The following is a 15012-nucleotide window of genomic DNA, read 5'->3' as shown; positions in this document are numbered from 1 at the left end:
CCTCGCGTGTGCGAGGCGGCGGCTGCTTGGCGGGGTCCCAAGGGAGCGCCCGTGCGGGCGGTGCGCGGACACCCCGCCTCTCCTCCTGGGCGCCAGCGCTTTCGGTGTAATCGCCCTGCGTTCACCAGCACGTGGCGGGGGAGAATAAACGGCTCTTGCGACACGCTCTGGAAGGCCATACGCAAGGATGGCAGTGTCAGGTTCTGCTGGCTGAAAGTGGCTGTGAACCCCCGTAAGAAGTGCCCCCTAACACCGAACTGCCAAATGTCGCCCCCACTTTCGTGGCTGGCTAGATTTACCGTGTGGACTGATATAAAATGCATTGCAGTAGTCGAAGGCGTGGGTGATGACCGCTAGGTCCTCTGTCAAGAGAGCGGTAGGTCTCGGCCGTACCTAAAATGAGCCAAGCTGTTCTCGGGTACCAACACCGAAAGACCCTTAGATTACATACCTTCTTCATAATTTGTAAGCAAATCATGGAGCACAAATGCAGGATGAAATTTCTCCATTGTTTGTACTGGGAGTGATTTATCCTGTATTATTCTCTGGGGATAGCAATCTGGTAGAAGAGATGTGGCCCTGATTTTCCTGTCATGCCTGAATGTAGTTCATGTCTGTCCCTGAGGTTTTATCCAGCAGTTACTCCAGTAGAGAAAGCCACTTCTCTGAGGAAGTGAATGGAGGCACCTGCAATCAGCAGATGCCACCTCTCCACCCAGAAGGAGCTGCCTGGCTGGCTTCTTCAAGATGAACACTGGCAGTTTGATGTCATCCTTGTACAACAATGACGTAGACCTTGGCTTTTCAGTGTACCTAGAAATAAGTCTTGTGCTAAAATTTTTTTCTTGTAGCGCTCCAGTTGCCTTCCTTCTTGCTTAACCCTACTGCAATTCCTGTAAAAGCCAATGTAACCTGTGAGGCTGGAACTCTTCAAAAGGTTGTCAAGGAGGCCGTTGCAACAGGTTAAGATCAAGAAAGTTATCGTCATGTGCTACCACATTTCAAGAACTACAAAGAATTCTTCATTAGCGAAGGTCATTTAAAGGTTTGTATTGCAACACTACCTTAATCCTGCCCAGGATCAGCGACAGGGGGCTGATGATGATGGTGGTGGTAGAGAAGAGGAAGAGGAAGAAGGGAAGCCAAAGGTGAAAGCAGGACTGAATCAGGGTAAGATTCTCCTTCCACAGTAAGGGCCTACTGTATCCTCTGCTTCCACTGGTAAAAAGAGTGGAGATGGGAGTAAATCCAGTCCTTGGGTTTGATCGCTAGGTTCAGTTTTCATTGATGAAATGAAGCAAATCAAAGGTCAGATTCAAACTATGCAGCCTTCGAGATTCTGCATATGAATCAGTATTATCTGCTGGCTGGACTACTGGCAGCTTTTGCACTGAGGCAGAGGTATGTTTGGTGTCACATTTGACATTTGAGACCCAGAGTGTCATACTGCATTTTAGTCCACTCCATATAATGTTTTAAGTTCCTCAAGAAACAAGGTGCATATTTCTTATTATTATCTAATGTCATCTTTTTGCATTAACGTGTTAGTTGCTGCTTACTAGCCTTTCTAGATATGTGATCTCAAAATCCCAAGGCACCTTTTGAACAGATCCTCAAGTACCTATACATTGCCTTCTGAGAGTGTTGGGCCGTTCTTGGCACTTATGTTTCACCGTAGACAGGAAAATTAACTCATAACCGAACACAGATTATTAACACCACTATCATGCACACAGACACACAACCATTAATAATGGCATTGGAAGACAGCTGCAGCAGGACCTAACAAAGTCACCAAACTCCATCTAGTGGGAGAAAATCAGAAATAAAAAAACTCCTGAGATGCAGTAGTGTCCACTTGCTTATGCATATGCCTTGCATGCCTATGCATGCATATACATACACACAACTTTGCTTTGAACTCCTCTTTTGCAAAAAGTCAAGATGTCAAAGGTATTTTGTTTATCCTATTTGACTGTGGAAGGGGGCCCAACAAAATAAAGGAGGAATACTTGAGGGAGCCGTATGACAAACGTTTAGCTCATCAAGTGTCTCAGGGTTTCAAGACACTTGATATTTCCTTTCTCTCTTATCATTCAAGAGACTTACTCTTTTTCTCAGCTTTTACAACACATGTTGCCAAAACTTTTTTTTGCCCCTGCACAGTAGAATGTTGACATTGGGGAAAGTTAACTACTATCTGCTCAGTCCAGAGATGTCTGGCAATGTCAGTAGCCTGTGATACATGTGTGTGGTATGTATGCCCTTTTCACGGAGGTCCTCTCACGCTGGATCACTAGCTGCTTTTCGGTAGCAAGAGGCAAGTCTTTTGGGTTGACCGATGGTGACCAACACCCACTCCTCCACCCCCCCTTCACAAACATAGCTAACATGAAACCACAAGCCTCTGGCCACAGCAGGTGACTGACTCTGAAGGACAAAAACTGACTTGCTTTACGGAACTTGACATACTTTTACAGCAGCCAGCTGGTGGTTTGTGGTTTGCTTTTGGATCACAGCTGCAAGTAATTGTGCGTAGGTAAAGCCACTCTATAAAAACTGACTTTAAGATAGAGCCAGCTGAGGATCTCACTAATGTGGTGACATCCTCCTGGCCAGGGACGATTGACCGTATGACATTGCCAATCACCATAATTGCACTCGTGAGTGTTATTTGTGTTATCATTATTCTTATCACCATTGAATACCTAACTGTCTTTATCAACGATTATTTGAATAGGGTTAGATCTGTTAAATCCAACATAGCAAGCATTAGTGAGTGTTTAGATGCTTAATAAAGTATACACGTATTGGCAGTTTTGATGTTGGATTGGTTTAATTTTCTGCCTGTCGGAGCTCGGTGGGTACTTTCCTTTTATCTCCTGTTTGCAAACATTGTCTTCTGGCCATGGGTCTGCTATTGCACATATACCCGCTTTAAACGGTTGGGTGGAAGTAAGGCAGCCGGGGAGGGATCTGGGCACTGCTGTGATCCAGACCTGCCTGTCAGCCCGAACCTTTACCAATGCATAAGCCCTCAGGGTGGTTGGGTTATGACACCCTTTTCCCAGTGACCTCTGTCTTGGACATTTCTTTTGATGTTTACTATCTTGAACTCTCTTGGTTATAGTCCATACTAGGTTATTTCTGTGTGCTTTATCAGGGGATGAGCTGTAAGTCTGCCTTAAAAGTGAGGCTAATGCCAGATGCAGCAGTTTCACATTCTCAAATGACAAAACATTTTGTAGTCAAAACAAAGTGTGTGTTAATTCCTAGTGTACCTAGTGGAATTAATGTTTTCCTAGGGTATCTTTCTCTTCATGCCAAACAGTCCGCGTTACATCCTACCTGTGGAGCAGCCATGTTCATGGGCTTGAAATTCATCCTCTGTGCCTTGAAAATACCCTAACTGTGCTACTATTTGGGACATGCTAAGGTCTCAATTTTGAAGTGAGGGACAGGTAGTGCAGGTTTGATTTGCTGGTGGGATGTTTCCTGGTTTGTGAAAAGCTGCCCTTTCTGTTTTCTTTACTACATATACGCACGGTGCCTGCTTAAAAAAGCCTCCCTGCTTGCTGTTTCTGATAGTAGAGCTGAATAGGTTAGTATGAAACAGTAAGTCATGCCCCATGTCTAAAGTAGCCTTTTTGTTTAGAAATATACATGTATTAATACAAGTTTTAGAAATCCAGCTTAGGCACTGCTCAGCTTGGTTGTGGACATTTGGTGCTAGGTGTGCTTGGGCTTAAATATCATGCCAGATGTCTTGGGTGCAGGAGAGCAAATGCAGTCACATTACCCAACACATGTTAGAATACAATCAGGGCTGTAAGCTTTGGCATATCGGGTGGATGCCACAAGTGCTGGTACCACAAGCCAGGAGGGCACTGAGAAATTCCCAGTGGAAGACAAGTATTTACAGGGTTGGGCTAAAGCTGTCAGGACAGAAACAGCTAGGAGCTAGCCTGGACTCTCTGTGATCCTTTTCCCCTCATAAATTATAGTATCTGGTGAAGTAGGACGTAAGGAAAATCTGTGGCATTCAGTTATACACTGTACTTTTAACTGTCTCTGTATCTGGAGCAAGTGTAAGGATCGCCCTGCTAGGAGGCAGGGAGCTCTGGGAGCTGGGGTCACCAACATTTCTTGTACATCTCTCTTCAGCTAAGCCCTCCGTTCAAAGAGCACAGGAATTTCCCATTGTCACCACTCTTCTGCTGGTTCTTATTGTAACTCTAGTTACTGGAAAAAAAAGATTTGGCCAGTTCAGTAACCTTCCTGTAATTATGCGAAGAATATGCATTGGGACATTTTCCCCTCATTGAAGCAATTCATGTCATGCACTTTAACAAATCATTAGTGTTGGGAGAGATGGCATTAAATGTCTAATATTTTTGGTCTAATTTGCTCTGGCTTATGTGCCTTATTTTTAGGCAGTAGAGGACACCCATGGTGGTCTGCTCTGGCCTTGCTGCCATATTCCAGGACCCTGATGAACCTCTTTTTGTGTGGATGCTCAGGACACCAGTGTTTTGAGATACAGTTTCTGTGGAGAAGCTGGTTGCCTGTCTCCAGCGTGCAAGATTTTGGGGAGCAGTAAGTCATATAAGTGACTGTAGATTGGTTTTCTAATCTCATATTCAATTCCTTCTCAGTAGGTCCAACCAGTGCTCTTTCTGTGTAAAGTTACCTTGATCTGGTTCATTCTGAGTTTGAGTAGGATCTTCATTTTACTGAATGACTGCATTGCTTTATGTTTGCCTCATTCTGAGGTCTTTGGCTGACCCAGAGACCCATCAAAGGTGTATTTAATAAAACAGCATTGCATTACAGTGAAGTGAGTTCACCATGTAACACTTTTCAGTGGTGCACATAAAATGAAGACTAAACCAAGGACAGTAATACCTTGGATGCAGCCACAAGTGAATTTCCTTATGGACTTCACTGCTGAGTGTGGTGTTTTCTGATTTTCCCATTAACAATAACATTTTTTGGAACATATCCTCTTTCTCGTTCAGTAGTGATATTGCGCTAACGTACAACACAGAGTGAAGTTTATGTTACCAAAACTCATTCTTTGACATGAGTGTCAGTAGGTTAATATTGTTGTAGGGATTTTGTGGAGAACTCTAGTGCAGATTGTTTTACCATGAGAAGCTCTTCTCAAAATTTTCCTTCATGCTGCTTAAAGTACTTAAGTTCACACAAAATAAATCCTCTCACCTGTAAGTAAAATACTTTCTTCATAAAAGGTGGCCTGTTCTCAAACTGTCTTTCCTGTGCCCTGATTTCTGACTCTCTGTCACTTCGCTATAATAAAGCTGCTGCTTTATAATGCTCAAGGTATCTTAAAAGGATAGTGCTGTGTTTACAGCTGAGCACGGTTTGCACTGGTAAAAGTCCTGATTCTTTGTCATGGGCAACTGAAAATAAAACACTGGAAAATGTAATAAACAGATGTTCTGCCTGCCACAGGAGTTCCTAGTTTCTGCAGTATTTATATCCCAGAACTGTCCCTGTCTTCATATGATCAAGGTTCTTTTTTTTATTAGAGATGTGCCAAGCCATAAAGACCATTTCAGCCTCTTTAGCTGTGTCTGTTACCTTTACATGTGAGAAGCAGGAAATGACTGCAGAGTACAGCATCCTGCAAAGGATTATGATTGGACTTGCCTGCTTGTATTTTGGCATTGCTCAGAGGCTGCTGTCAGGTTTTAGGGTTGCAGTGTGCAAGGTTCAATACAGAATGCAAGTTAATAAGCTTTCACTCCTAATGTTACAGAGCTGAAGGATCACTTGCCCAACTGTGCAAAAAAGGCTTTGCCTGAGAGCAGACTGTAAGAAGTGATCATCGTACTCCTGATTTTGATCATTCTTGTCTGATGTACTAAGAGGTGGCAAAGTGATCTGCAGTGCTAAAGTTCCTTGCCACATGCTGATCTGGCTTCTCTGTAACAATAACAAATTGGTTATTCATACCAGCACATCTGGCTTGTCCTGGGTGTGTTATTTATGCTGGTTCAGATGCTGACGTGGTCTGACAGCTGAAAGGTAGTCATGCTATGATGACATGCTATATATTGTAGGATCTGACATAGACCTGGAAAATATCCCTCTAGATGTTGTTTTTTGATTTTTCCAAATTGCCTCTTATCTTTGTAGTTGTGGACAGCAGCACTGTTAACACTGCTTTCATTTACTAAAAAAATTAAAATCACAGCAGTCCTTAAAGTATGATTGCAGTCAAAAGATGGTTAAATTAATATATTGAAAATGGTTTTTGCACCCACCAAGATACAGAGTGTCCATTTTTAGCTTTCAAGTTAAAATAACACTTCTTTTTGGCTGCCAGCATGGCAAGATCAGCAAGACCGTGCCTGCTTCACGTGGCAATTGAGAATGTACTGGGCTCACTTGAGACACTAAATTGAACACAGGAGGAAATGGTTTTGTCCATAGATTAGAAGAGATGACCAGGAAGACACACAAACAAATCCAGTTCATGGGCATGCATATTTAACGCAAATTGTCTCAGTCAGATTACACAGACATAACTCAATACAAAATATGTTCTGTAGAGTGAAAACAAGCCAATGACAATGTAGAAGTAGTTTTGGTGCTTCTTTTCTGATTGTAACCATCTATTTGAGTTCATACTTTGGGGGTTTGCAACACAAATGCTTCAACACACAAGGCCAACTCAACTCCTTGCAATTACATCAACCAGTGCTGTTAGCATGCTTGGCTGCACAAATCATTTGTGTTTTTAGCTACTCTAAGCCATGTTGAAAAATAAACAAGAGGAATATCAGGCCAGCATCAGGTCCATGGCTCTACCAGGGCCCACTCTGCTAATTATTACTTGCTAATGACTGTAACTGGAATGCTGAAAAGTAATCCCATGCATACATTCAGGACACAAAATTGTTGTAGGATATTTGCCAAAATCAGTGCTGCAGAATTGGTGGCTACTGAAGATGATCACAGGAAGCAACTGATTTGCTGGAAGGGGAAGATGGCATTTGTTTTTGTATTATTTACATTGTCATACTTGCAGATATCTGTGACAGAATTTTTAAGACCAACAGTAAGAAGACAAGTATTAGCTTATCAGGCCAGGTTTGGGGTGAAGGAGACTGGAATGGGGAAGAAAGGTGTGTGCAAGGAAGACAGCTGTTCCTGAGAGTCATGAGGTTGCCAGGTAATGAGAGAGGAAGCTTCCATGAAAAAATGAAATAGAGCTGCTGTTGTCTTCTGGAGGTCCCAGTGCTTCCTTGAAAGAAGTGTGTGGGACAGGCGGCCTTCTCCCACACTGCTGAAGGGCAGGAAACTTCAAAGAATTTCTCCAGGGAGGCACATCATCTGGGAGCAGAGCCGAGGTTTTTATGTTATTTGGTGCATGGAAGGATCAGTGCGTTGAATCTGGCTATGGAAAAATTGTATTCAGCCTCTCTTGCTACCATTTCTCCTCAGCTCTCTGAGAAGGGCTGAGGGTCTTTTAGAAGTTTGCCCCCCATGCTGATTTGCACCTCCAGTTTGCAGAGAGGAGAGTTTCCTTGCCAGCTGGTATGATAGCATTGCTTGGGGCCAGGGGAAGGAAACAGCCCTATCAGTTTCTCTGCCTTCTCTTCTGCGGAGGAATTTCACCGAGAGATGTGTCTTACCCATCTCTCACCAAACTCCCTGCTCCTATCTTCTCTACCAGAAAAGCGGTGAAGAGAAAGCGCTGCTTGTCCAGGCTGGTGCTTCCCCATCTCTTCCTCCCTCGAGAGATGCTTCGCAGAGACCTTTGATGTGGGATTCCCAGCATGACCCCAGGCTGAGCTGGAGCATGGTCCCGCGGGGTCTGAAGGTGGGGTGGGTGTCCCCCATGGCCCCTATCAGGAATGAATTAGAATGTTTCGTTCTTGTAAGTGATACTTTTTTGAGTAAACATCCCTGGGTTCCTCTGATGTGTAACTAATGGAGTGCTAAACTCTCAGGGCTGGTTTAAGACTCAGAAAGTACACGTGTTGCCAATCCATCATGTTCCTAATACTAATTAACATAGCAGGGACACAATAAAGCCCCAGAACCTGCACACATTACCCAGCTCACATTACCACTCTATAACAGCCTCTCTATTGACCTAACAAAAGCACACATTGGAAAAACGAGACGCGGTCTCTTCTGACTCAGCTAGACCTATTCAGCCAAAGAAGAGAGCTGAGGAGTCTCATTTATTATTGTCCATTATTATTCTGGTATATCATGGAACAGAGTTCTCAAACCATGTGTGATGACATTTTTACCTTGCCAGCATTTGTGTGTGTTACATGCTGCTGGGCAGGCAGCCCTAATGCAGGCAGAGCATTAGTCCACAGACTTGTGGAGAGATGTGATTGCATTGGAGGGCATGTTCTGCACCCGCACAAGTAAAAGGAAGACCTTATTCGTCAATTTATGTCCCTGTTATTTGGGATTCAGTTACAATGGAAATCTTATTGTTCCTAAACCTTTACTAATATAATTGTCTTTTGTTCCTAGACTTAAACTAGTTCCTAGTTTACTAGTAAACAAAGAATAAAAGGTAACAAATTGATTAAAATTCATTCTTGGCTAGATGAATATTTCTTTTTAGGTGCCAGAAAAATTTTCCTTGTATTGAAACACATCAACATCCCTGTAATACGTTCCTTTTAATGTATGGTAATTCTGCTGATTTTAAGAGATGCATGATGTACAGCCAAAGAAAAGCTGGAAGGAATCGGGACAGCAAGAGATTAGCACATTCGTGTTGCAGTGATCCCTAACTGGATGCAGTCTGGCTTTGTGGAAGTTGGGGGCAAGCCACAGTTTACTTCCACAATTTCATGGTTAGGATTTTATGGTGCCTCTGGCTGAAATCAGCAGAGTTCATTCAGCAGCACTTGAGGCTGGGGTGTATCTCCTGTTGTTGTACATCCCTCAGTGGGCTGATTATGGAGACCACTACTTCAATGATTATGGCAAGAAATTCTGGTACCTTGTTGAAGTGATGATAAGTTTCCTAACTCAGTACACCACTACAAACAGCTAGGTCCTTGGGCACATTCTCATGTTTCCTTACTTCTTGGTTAAAAATTTGGATGATTTTTCCCCCCACCCTGAACCAGCTAGTAGGACATGTCTTGCTATCATAAATGTGCTTTGAAAAAAAATTTCTCATCACTATTTAGAGAAGGGAGCTAGTCATTTATAGCAATATATCCCCCAAATTGTGTATCACCCAGGTCTTTAGTACGTAGTTAAATCAGATGGTATCAACTGGTTGGACATTCTGGCTGAGGTGTTGGTGTTTCTCTGCTGCAGTCCAATATGGGATGGAAAATGTCCCCTACAGACCAGGAAAGTGGGCCCTAAAGATAAAATCCCTCAGGTTGGAGTCACAGAGGAGACGGAGATGTGCAGTGCCAGACCAATGTCAGCAAGGTGGTGCTGCCCCAGCCCTGTGGCACAGCAGCTCCTCTCACCTCTCTGAGGTGAATAGTCCATGAAGAACCGGCAAGAAACTCTTCAAGGCCAGTCATTTATGGATGTCCTAGTTTTGGCTGGGATAGAGTAATTTTTCTTTCTTGTGGCTGGTATACTGTTTTGGATTTAGTGTGAGAACAATGTTGATAACACACTGATGTTTCCCGTTGTTGCAAAGTAGTGTTTAGACTAAGTCAAGTATTTTTCAGCTTCTCACGCCCAGCCAGCAAGAAGGCTGGAGAGGCACAGGAAATTGGAAGGGGACAGAGCTAGGACAGCTGACCCAAACTGGCCAGAGGGGTATTCCATACCATGTATGGAATGGGGGGACTTGGCCTGGGGGCTGGATCGCTGCTCAGGACCTAACTGGCCATCGGTTGGTGAGTGGTGAGAAATTGCATTGCGCATCACTTGTTTTGTATATTCCATCCTTTTATTAGTAATTTAATTTTATTATTGTTATTATTTTCATTATTAGTTCTTCCTTTCTGTTCTATTTAACTGTTCTTCTCTCAACCCACAAGTTTTACCTTTTTTTTCCTGACTCTATCCCCCATCCCACTGGGTGGGGGGGTGGGGGGGGTGAATGGCTGCGTGGTGCTTAGTTGCTGGCTGGGGTTAAACCACAACACTGGATCATACTGCCAGTGAACTGGTCGTGTAGGGCAGGCTGAATCTCTGAACAGCACGCTATCTTCCCTTTCAAGTCAAAACAAATTAAATACAGGCCTTACCCAATTTTGCCTACAGTCAACACAGGAGGTTTTCTGTTGAGTTCAGCAGAGCTGGTTAAAGTCCTTTACTCCTAGAATTGGTTAATTTTTTGCACTGCGTGGTTTGACACTTTGCGTAGTTGATATCATGTTGGATGGCCAAACACCGCGAATTACCAAAGTGTCACAGATGTTAAATCATGAAGTAGATGACAGTGTGCTCGCTATGTCATATGATCTTAGCGCAGTTTGTGGAATAGTCTTTTTTATTATTGCAAGTAATCATAAGTGCTGAAAAAATACCATAAGTAAAATAGCATTTCTGAGTACAATGCACCCAATGTTCTTAATATATATACACATCTGCAATATGTTAAACTCAGACTTATGCCCATTTAATCTCAAGGATTTCAATGGAGTGTCTGTATGGAATGAAGGGAAGAGTTTGATCCCAGAATACTGAAGGGCTGCACCTTTTGGGAAGGCTTTATGCATTAGATTTCCACCTAGTTTTATGTTTATAATAATAAACACAGCATTTATTAAATATATAATTATAATACATTCTACACTAGCAATGGTCTGTCTAATGTAGGAATCATCTCATGTATTGTTTGCTTTTTCTTTGATGATTTCAGAAAACAGTGTATCCAGATAAATCTGATGTGTGGCCACGTGTTGAGCCACAGTGCTGAATGCCTGGTCAGGATGGGTCTGCCTACGGGCATGACCAGGATATCTATTCCAAGAGTCAAATTTAAGCCAGTCAGTGAGCAGGTGCGCTTGTGAGGGGAAAAGAGTTTGAAGCAGTTACAGCTCCCGTGTTCCTCTTCACAGATGTACGTCAGAACAAAAATGGATACTTCAGTCCTGCTCCCTTCTGCTATGGGACAAATTCACAAGATGGGGCAGAGGCACCTCTGCCCAACAAGAGTGTTTGCAAAACCACTGCTTAGCACTGCAACCAAGAGCGCACCAAAAGCAGGGCAAGAGAAGCAGCAAATGAGATGTTCCTAAATGTCCCTTAGCGCATAGGTGCTGTGTCCAGCTAGGGCACCAGCTTCTGTCCTGTGGTGGCAATACCATCCCTTCAGAAGGTGACCCTGGTGTCATCCCTCCATTTATATTGACTCTGAGGGGAGTTGAAGGTCCCAGTGATGGCAGCTGAGACAGAGAGACAAAGGCTGGCTCCAGCCATACTCATCCCCCCTCCAAAATACTTGGTAGGAATGATGTGTGGACCAAGTGTGCTGTACTGGAAAATTCCCTGGATATCAAAAATTTTGCCAGGCTGTCTGGGGTACTTAAAATACCTCTGACGCAAGGATTCTACTTCCAGAGTCCCAAAGATACCTGTTTCTATCTCTGAACCCCATGTACTTTTTAATTCTCTCAGTGCTGCCTCTGAACCTAGCCTCAACAAAGCAAAACAGAAGATATGCAGAAGTACAAGCTGAAAACAAATCGAAAAAAAAAGAAAAAACCAACCCCCCCAAATAGGGTAAGATTTTATTTGTACCACTGCAGAAATCTCTTTCACCTCAAACATCACCTAAAATCTTCTGGAAGGGGGCTCTGCACCCATGAATGCTTCCCTTTAAGCGTGGGAGGAGTTTGAGATGCATCAGCATCACACCTGCTGTATTGGGAGTTCATCCTTTGCTTTCCTGTTTCCTCAGCTGATGTCCAAGAACCAAGTGAGTGGGAGTTCACAGTACCTGCACGTGTCCACGTGGCATGTGGACAGATCTCCTGGTCCATGGAGTTACAGTAAAGGCTCATCTGATTTCAAGGTAAGTTCTCAGAAGTGTAGATGGCAAAATCCTTCAGAGACCTTCAGTGGAAATGTCACAGGTAAGGATGTACTACACTGTGTTTTCTGCACAGTTTTCAGAGAGCCAAAGTGTCTCACATTCACTCTGACATGCTGTGAGCGCTGAGCAGATCCCACTGACCTCTTCCACCTCCACCACCTCGGACATCTGCATACTCCATAGTGGGACCCATAGTGAGTGACCCAGAGTCTGATACTTGTATTTGCATGGTGCAGTATCACACTCTGTAAATGCTTCTACAAACTTTCTTGCTAGTAGGAGTATAACAAGCAGCCTTTAGTGTGGCCTAGATACCTGCATGTATCAGTATCGCCCGAGTCTGCCCGGCTTATTTTAACTGATATATTGCCAGATCCTGACGCTATTTTTCATGCTGCCTAATACCTCAGGTCATCCTATTAATTTCAGTAAGGCTACTCAGAGACTGCAATGCTAGCTACCTAGTAAATGAGAACACAATTTGGCTAGTTATGGTTATGTGATTGGATTTTTACTGCTAAGCACAGCGCAGCCTACCCAACTTATTTGATTTAGCAGGTGTCTTATTGGCATTTTAAATATTTTGCATATGATTATAATGCATCCTGAGGGGGGAAAAAACCCCACCACAAAAGTTTATTAGTGAGACTTCTTGCTCTTCCGCTAAAATATGGCAATCAAAAAGACAATTGACATTGCAGAGACTTGACCTTTACTTTCCAGGACTGTAAAATAAAACCCCAAACCCTACACTTTCTGCATCTGGTTGACATTTGAATAAAACTGCCAGAGTGCAAACAAGTTTTGAGACAACATCTCCAGCAAACTCTGCAGTGACTCTAAAAATGTTCTTGGCTAAGTTACTTTTTAGGGCCATATGTTGAAAAAAAAAACCCACCCAAAACTTCACTAGAATTTATTGCAACAAGAGATTTGCCAAACTACTTAAGACATTTGGGAAGATTATAGTGAAGTACATTAGTTGCTGACTTGACAATTTGCTATGCTCACTGCTTGTATAGTGGATTCTTGATATTCATGCTGAGAGTTGATCCAACTTTCTAGTACATTTTAGCAAGAGACCTGCCAAATGTCTACTGGCTTATTAAATGCTGGCAAACCAAAGGTCAGCCTTGTTTACGAGCCACAGCAAAGCTGCTGCGGATGGCACACAAGCCCCCCTCATGGCATTTTTCTTGTTTAAATTCAAAATTCCCTCACAGGCTTGGATAAGGACTGGTTTGGACTGGTTTTTGACTTGGAGTCTCTCTGGGTCTGCGCCAATGTCCCCTGGCCACGAACTTGGAGGCTGCAGAAGAGGGAGTTCAAGTTCCGCTGAGCCATGTTTCTTCCTTGCTTCGTCTGATGATCACCACGCCTGTGTGCTCCTGTTTACAGAGGCACGGGCCAGAATGTGCCTCCCTGGTGCAGACCCGACCAGCGGGCAGAGCCCCCAGCCGCAGAGGGCAAACCTGCCCTTCCTCCATGGCCCACCCGTTCCTCCTCTCTGTGAGCTCATCCCTTCTTCCCGGCAGCTGCCAGGCTGAGAAGGGTTGTAGACAGGAAACTCTGCTGCACCCTGTGCCTGATCCAACGCAGTCCATGTCCATGGGAAGCTTTCCGTTGAGGCCTCCGGAATTCCCACCAGACTTTCCCTAACTGTGCTCAGAGTGGCAATTCTGCGCTGCTCACCGTTACTGCTTTTGATATTAATCCAGTTTTACACGACTGAAGATTATCCTGGTACGATACGCACGTCTCCCCATAAAGGCTAACCCTTGCCCTCCTTACCAAAGCAAACATTCCTACAAAGGCAGTGGAATCACTGTCACAGTCAATAAAATTTACTTCCATATCATGCTATAGTGAACACATTGCCTCGACATTTCTTACATCCTTATTATATGCATTCATTATATTTATTTGACTGACATGCGGGAATAACAGAAAATTTTTCCTCTGACTCTGTACCTAGCTGCTTTACAAATATGTTAGGTAGCACGGTATTAAGAACCCAAAAAACTAAATGCTTGTTTAAAACACAAACGTAAAAAAAAAATAAATACCAAAGTTGCTTGTTCAAAACACGTTGAGGTACAATCAGTTTAGAAAGGTCTGTGTCATGGATAAAAGTCTTATTCTTATCCAGGTTTACCTTAGTGTAAGTGCTGTTTACAAGAGACAGAGGGAGTCTGATGTAGAAAATCTACATGTGGAGGAAAACTGCAAAAGAAATCACGGTTTTTACTGGTTGGCTAATACCGGGAAAGGTGATTTCTTTCTTCCCCCTCTGCGCAGGTGAGATCGCCAGGGAAATCTCAGGGTCTCCCCTGGAGGAAATAGATGGCAGCTTCGCGTTCCGCGGAGGAGAAGCGCTTCTCGCAGGGCCCGGATCCGGGGCTAAACCGTGCCCTCACGGGTGCCGCCGGCGCCGCCGCCCCGGGTCGCGCCCCGCGCGGGCAAGGGCGGGAGCCCCTGGCCGGGCACCGGGAGCGACCCCGGGGCGGGGAAGGAGGGGGGCCGGCGGGCAGGGCGGGGGCAGAGGCAGTTTGTTTCAGATTAAGCGGTCACATCTCCGGCCGAAGAAGCGGCGGGGATCTCCCGCGTTTGGCAATGCAATCTGCTCCCGACGGCGCGGGGAGAGGGCAAGATCAAAGCATTCCTCCCGGGGAGACTGCGCGCGGGGTTGCCGTTTGGTCAGCCTGCCCTAACCTCGCTCCTAAATTTCCCGGAGGAAGGCAGGGCCGGGGATGCCAGGAGCGGGCGGGCGGCGGCACCGGCACCTGCACCTGCACGCCCGCCGTCCCCGCCGCACGGGAGAGCGATGCACAGCAGGGCCGGCGCTGGGCGCCCCGCTGCCGCCGGCTCTCGGGGCGAGACCTGCGTGCGGCCCTCGCGGCGTCCCGGAGCCGCTCTTCCCCCCCGCCGCTCACGGGCCGGGACGCTGCCACCAGCGGCGCAGCCCCCGCCGCCGCCTGCGCGGCCCGAGGGCC

The 15012-nt window shown here is 44.9% G+C and overlaps 1 protein-coding gene across 1 annotated transcript in view; it reads left to right on the top strand.

The window, feature by feature from the left end:
- Positions 1 to 14362: 14362 nt before the first annotated feature.
- The window catches only part of DMRT2 (doublesex and mab-3 related transcription factor 2), a 6744-nt gene continuing 6094 nt past the window's right edge, over positions 14363 to 15012 (top strand). The window contains exon 1 of the mRNA XM_010582865.1: positions 14363 to 15009. Within this exon, the coding sequence (XP_010581167.1) occupies positions 14363 to 15009 (647 nt within the window). The remainder of the gene's footprint in view (positions 15010 to 15012) is intronic.

This window comes from Haliaeetus leucocephalus, unplaced genomic scaffold (assembly GCF_000737465.1).
Source record: "Haliaeetus leucocephalus isolate CR32 unplaced genomic scaffold, Haliaeetus_leucocephalus-4.0 Scaffold849, whole genome shotgun sequence".
Lineage (NCBI taxonomy): Eukaryota > Metazoa > Chordata > Aves > Accipitriformes > Accipitridae > Haliaeetus > Haliaeetus leucocephalus.
The sequence above is the reverse complement of the archived record's forward strand: the minus strand, read 5'-3'. Positions and strand labels throughout refer to the sequence as shown.